Source organism: Gekko japonicus, unplaced genomic scaffold (genome assembly GCF_001447785.1).
Source record: "Gekko japonicus isolate JY-2015 unplaced genomic scaffold, Gekko_japonicus_V1.1 scaffold1431, whole genome shotgun sequence".
Lineage (NCBI taxonomy): Eukaryota > Metazoa > Chordata > Lepidosauria > Squamata > Gekkonidae > Gekko > Gekko japonicus.
In genome coordinates, this window is record NW_015172046.1 from 430,732 (window position 1) to 436,949 (window position 6,218).

Below are 6,218 nucleotides of genomic sequence, written 5' to 3' on the forward strand. Positions count from 1 at the left end.
GGAAACTGTCTGTGTAATGTTTAATCCAGCTGCTTGAGGTAGAATTACTACATTTCTCTTGTTTTGTGCCATGTATGAAATGATACATTTGGACAGATCTATCCCAGTACACCCAGTTGTTGGAATACCAGAAGACAAACCCAGCATGCAAGTGTCCAACAAAGTTCAACTCTCTTGAATGGCCACCTATCTTTCAAGGAAATCAAACACTCAAAAGAGGAAAACGTTCAAGCCACTTTTTTTGAACTATACTGAAATGTTCCCCACCCCCAACTAGTCTCTACAATATAAACCACCAACGTACAAAACAGAATACCATTTAATTGTATTTTTCTAAACTGGATGCACCTTCCCATTGTGCAGAGGTGTTAAAGGAAAATTATTGGTTTGGAGTGTGGTATTTCTCATATGAGCTAGTAGGATATATTATACAACCTTAGATGACTGATTCAGGTATGTACACAACAGTGTTCTCCATTTCCATCTCTGTCAATAGCACTACTGTGTGCTAAACTATGTGTAGAAACGCGGCCTTTGACATTTGCACAAATAAATATAAAGGTAATCTGGATTAAAAAGGCTGATAAATCTGTTCAAACACCCACAAGTATTAGAGATGTAGAAAGGTATTAATGCTTTCAAAACTATGTAAACAAGATGGGGAGTGGGGGAATATGAGCCAATACAAAGCTGAGAAATCTGGTTAGAAAAGGACAAAAACAAAACCTTCCACCAATGAGGAGGCCATTCTAAGAAATGATTTGTTATCAGTGTTATGGAAGAGAGAAACACACACTTACAAGTCAGTGTGTGAAAGCCAAACGTAGTGGTAAACTGAAACCGTGGCTAGGTTAGGATTTGGCCTGCGCATTTTAGTTATGAGCACAACCCTGCAGCCATCTTGGGGCTTCAAGTGACTCAGGACAGTTAGTGTCATGATATATGTTTGAGAGCAAAGAAAAAAAAATGATGATGTCAGAATTCCCCAGAAGCCAGCTTCGTTGGGGGCCTGGGCCAGGATTTGAAACAAAGTTAATGAAAACAGGTAAGGGGGAAAAAAATCTAGTATGCCTACTCAAATTCTAATATAGCAGAAACAAATGTTTGAGATCAATGACAATATTTGCAGGTACTGTTGGACCCAGCTCTCAAGGTCTCTCAGTAAGCTTGTTTCTTGAAGAGACAGAAAACTTATATTCACTTCTAAAAGGCATACAATGTAGAACTTGTTTTGGACTGACTCAACATGAGGTTGCCTCCAGGCCAAATTCCAAGTCAAAACACAAAAGGAAGGTTAGGTGGCGGGGTCCTCTGTATTTCTGTGAGACATACTTCAATATGTGCCAAACATAATATTTGAAACTACCTGTAAACTGCTCAGAGACCCTTCGGGGTCAGAGCGGGAAATAAATCGAATGTATGAATGAATGAATGAATAATCTCCATATTCAAAAACATTCCCAGGGACTCCTTGTTGGGCCTATTCAGACCACTCTAATGAAGGTACCCTGGACAACCAACTGGCAGTAGGGAAAATTTGTCCCTGAACAATATCCCTGGAGAAAAACCTGTGCTACTCTGAGATACACTTTTCACAAATTCTTAATGCTATCATTGCTCTGATTTTTAATGCTGTCAATATTCACATCCCAGTGAACTGTGCCATGACTTTACAACCACTAGATCGAAGAGTGGGGCAACACAGTCAAAACTATTCAACAAAAAGGTGGTCTGCGTAAATTTCAACACATGCCAGATTAACTGAGCATGTGGTTTTCAAATCGCCGGTTGTATTACATGGCACTGGAGACTCCTTGCTGAAACTCTCTTGCCCAATTTTTCATATTTAATATACTTCAGTGGAGTCAAACATCCTAATTATAGCTTTTAACATTCCATAAAGCCAAGACACAAGGAATTGTGGGAAGCAGAGACATTATATCACTATTGTATACAAGGATTAATAAAAAAAGAGAGAGTAAAACTCGTAAACGTTGAACACAGAATTCTTTCCCCTTTGCCAGCTGCCAGAAATGCACACCAAGTGCATGAAAAAGCATATCTATATGCATACAGCCTGGTAGAAGGGGTTTTTTTTGTGTGTGAATTCCTTTGGTCAAGAAAGGCTAAGTTGTGGGACGCTACCATGCATTCTCTTTCTGTTTCCAAATTCGTTGTAGGAGAGATTCACCTTCTCAAAACTTTGTATCAACTGTGATTTGTGAAGGATAAAAGTATTTAAGCTGCGTTCACACAATATGGAGGGAAGGCATTTGCACCGTCACCTCCCCACAAACTGCCTTGGGGATCTAGACATTGAAAAAGCAGTTCAGGGATTCCTTGGGGGGGCAGCTAACTCAGAGGGAAACTTTCAGAAAAATTGTGCTTGTGACTGCAAGTGCATTCCACAACTCTAGAGCCAGCTTGGATCTGAAAAGCAAGTGTGTTTTCTACCAAGGAACAGGCATTTTGTAACTGGACCAAGCATTATCTCCCCCTTCCTGGGCCCCTAAAAGGGACATTAGACTCAATTTTCATAGTATTTTGGGCAGAAATCCTACAGAAGGATACAAACAGACAAACAAAAAAAAGTATGGCAACTTGATCAGCCTGAGAGCAAGTCTACCATTGGAAATGAGATTCTGTGCTCATCTTGGAGTGCCTGGCTTTGTTAACTGAGGGAAATATCTGGCCCAGAACTACTATGCTGTTCTGTTACTTAAAGAAGACTCCTTCAGGGTCACTAATTTCACACCCTCCTTAAATCAGTAGTAGAAGGAACAGTAAGCCAGTCCAGTTCAGACAGAAAGCTGCGGGATTTGCTTCCACACTTAGCCTCCGTTTCTACATTCAGAATAACCAAACAGGTAAAGCTTTCTGTGGGCTGGATCATTTCAGGCTGTAGTTTGGGAGGGGTGCATTGCAAGTCCCACGGAGAAACAGCTCTCTGCACACAGCTTGTCAGCAACAGTTCAGCCAAATTTTCCCCCATGTATGCTACATTTCTAAATGCAGAGAGGTTTTTCTCTACCCCATCCCCTTGCAACTCCCTACCTGACGCTCAAAGTGTACAGCCCAGACAAAGCTTTTAAAGCTTTTGCTTAAATGTAGAAACGCTTCTTGACACCAAAGAATTTTTGCCCTTCTACTGGGAAGTGTACACATTCCAACTGCAGACCTACTGGTCCCCTTCTATTAGACTGGAGTGTCACCTACAAATTGAATGCCCTTTAGGACTTTTAAAAATATATATATCATCCATTAATGGGACATATCTAGTTGGAATAAGTTTGTCCCTTGGTGAAACCTGAAAGCATTTTTTTTAGAGTTTCCAGTTTGCGTGCCGCATTCTCCCTGAAAATCTGGTTACTACAACAGCAGCAATTACATATTTCCATAATGCAAATGTAGAGATGATCAACAATAAAAGAACAGCCTAAATAGTTCTCATTGTGTACATCCATTAACACCATTACACTACAGTCTTAATGCTCTGTGCCAAACTGCACATACATTGGTATTTGTTCACACAGTAAACCATAGAAACGCACTGGCCCTGATGGCTAGCTGCTGTGGACACAGACAGACCCAGTATTTTAATTAACTCGCACTGGAGACGGCTCTTCAGTAAGCAAGGATCTCGTGACTCTTACCGTGTGCCCACAGGCCAGGAAGGAGACCCCAAGAGCAATTAAACACTGCCAACTCTGAGGGAGAGAGAGAGAGAGAAATCCCGAATTAGTTGTGGGTTTATGTGTGTACGTTTGTTTTTTAAAAAGAGAAACGCAGACGTCTGGCTGCTGCAACATATTTCTGGCCAGGGGCGTGGCCAAGGTGGGGCATCATGGGGCCAAGCCCCCTAACTCAACACCCATGCCCCACAAGTTCCAACAGTCAGGTAGGTGTGTGTGGGAGGTCTTCTCCCTGCTTCTGCAACCAATTTTGGCTGCAGAAGAAGGAAGACAACCCAGTGAGCCCGAACCTCTCTGACAGTCAGAGAGGTGGGGGGAGGTCTTCTCTCACCCCCCTGCTTCCCCACCCCCTGGACTTCCCAACGCTCCACCACCCAAAATTTTCTGGCTACACCCTTGTTTCTGGCAGCCTACAATACTGATCTATTGAGCACTCTCCCTGTGTGTCCAAGGCACTTCCCCCCAAACTGCTGGGGCACCCCTTCTCCTTCTGGTTGTCTTCCCTTACAAGTCATGCCCTCTCAATGCCACCGTGGAGGACAAGCACCAGTCAGGATTGGGGCAGGGGTATCTGATTCTGGTGGCAGTGGAGGAAAGCCCCGTCAAGTCACAGACAATTTATGGCAACCCTCGTAGGGTTTTCAAGGCAATAGATTGATTCTGCCTTCTGAGAAACAGAGGAGGCTCAGCCAGTCATTTTAAATGAGGAGCCAAATCTAGTTTCCCAGCTGAGGAAACCTAAGCTTGTTGATTAAAACTCAAATAATTAATTACTTTATTCAATATATTCAATATTTATTTATTTAATCCATTCAATATACATATTAATCTTTTGGTTTTAGATTTAGATTTATTTATTTTTTAGACCGGCTGAACCAACACTTTGGAACAGTCAGCCAGATCTGGCACAGAAAGCTCCGACACGCTCTTCCTTCCATAAAAGGTGAAAAGAGGAATTATTTTGAGGTGCCTTTAACGGAAGTAACTAAGGAACTTCTCTGGCAGCTGGGAGACAATGTTGTAGTTTTACCTTGATTACCTTTTAATGCGTGTGTTTAACTATATTTTAAATTGGGTCTATATTCTATAAGATGTCTTGGGCATTGTGGAAAGGCGGGATATATATATCATCCATTGATGCTTCGCTGTTAGCTTCTTACTTATCAAGCCTGTGAACTGCACCTGTGTTTTGTCTACTGTTCGCCTGGTTCCCAAGACTTGAGCAGGCAACCGTTTTCTCCTGCCCGCCAGCGGGAACGTTATCCATTGGTTGTGTATCTAACTTGAATCCCTTTATCATGTCTGCCCTAACTGCTTGTGTTCAGTTCTAACAAAGAACGTGTTTGAGTATCTTTCCAATGCTTTGAAATAAACTTTACTTTCTTTGAAACGTGGATTTATTCTCGATGCTTGGGGATCCAACATATATAAATATTAAATAAATAAATAAATGATGCATGTTTGTACATTGCAGCAGCCACCATCTTAGACAGGAGGGCTTCTCCAAACAGGGCCCTTATTACCAGTCTGTATTTACATAGCAGATTTATATACTGTGTTTTTTAAAAAGTCTTTCGAACACAGCACTAAAGTAGTCAAACTACAAAAAAATTACATGACATTATAACAATATTCACACACACACACACACACATACTATTTAAGTTATAAAAATCCACAACCAAGATGATAAATGACCAGGGACATAAGAGCTATCTTCCAAAAGCTAGTCAGTTGTCATTCATCTTATGGAATACCTGATGAAACAGAGTCAGGTAAACAGCCCACTTTTTTTAAAAAAAAAAAAAAGGTTCAGCCAATTACAAGGAAGCAGTTTTTCACTGATCAAAAGTTTTTTTTTAATTGACTACTCTGACCAATCAACTCCATTCATTTACCCAGAATTTTAAATCAATCATGTGGGAAGCTAACAATATTAAAAACATGAGAGAATGAAAAATGTAAACATTTGGGGATCATGAGATATAGGCCAGATTTCCAAGGGAACTGTCAGCTCCTTTTTTTACCCCCACAACACTGTTTCTGCGTCAGCTACCACCACAGTACTGATTTAGTTCCCCCTCTCACTCCAATTTGGTGTAGTGGTTAAGTGCGCAAACTCTAATCTGGGAGAACCGGGTTGATTCCCCACTTCTCCGCATGCAGCTGCTGGTGTGACCTTGGGCCAGTAACAAGTTCTCTCAGAGTTGTTCTCTCACGAGCAGTTCTCTCAGAGCTCTCTCAGCCCCACCTATCTCACAGGGGGACTGTTGCGGGTAGGGGAAGGGAAAGGAGACTGTAAGCTGCTCTGAGACTCCAGGGTATAAACCCAATCTCTTCTTCTTCTTCCCTTTCCCAGTGTATTTTTTTTTTTAATTACTCATCTTTGTGTGTATGGCTCTGCCTCCAGCAGCAGGCAGCCATTTTGTGGTTGTGCCCACCACCCTGTGTCAGAAGGTGTCCCCCAGCTCAAAAGTGGGGGACTCCTGGGTTAGGAGTCTGCAGAGGGGAGGGTGATCAACAATG

The 6,218-nt window shown here is 41.9% G+C and overlaps 1 protein-coding gene across 2 annotated transcripts in view; it reads right to left on the reverse strand.

Annotated features, from left to right (window-relative positions):
* The window catches only part of SLC11A2 (solute carrier family 11 (proton-coupled divalent metal ion transporter), member 2), a 62,309-nt gene that overhangs the window by 10,626 nt on the left and 45,465 nt on the right, over positions 1-6,218 (reverse strand). For both annotated transcript variants that reach the window (XM_015420720.1, XM_015420721.1), the window contains exon 15: positions 3,654-3,707. In XM_015420720.1, the coding sequence (XP_015276206.1) occupies positions 3,654-3,707 (54 nt within the window). The remainder of the gene's footprint in view (positions 1-3,653; positions 3,708-6,218) is intronic.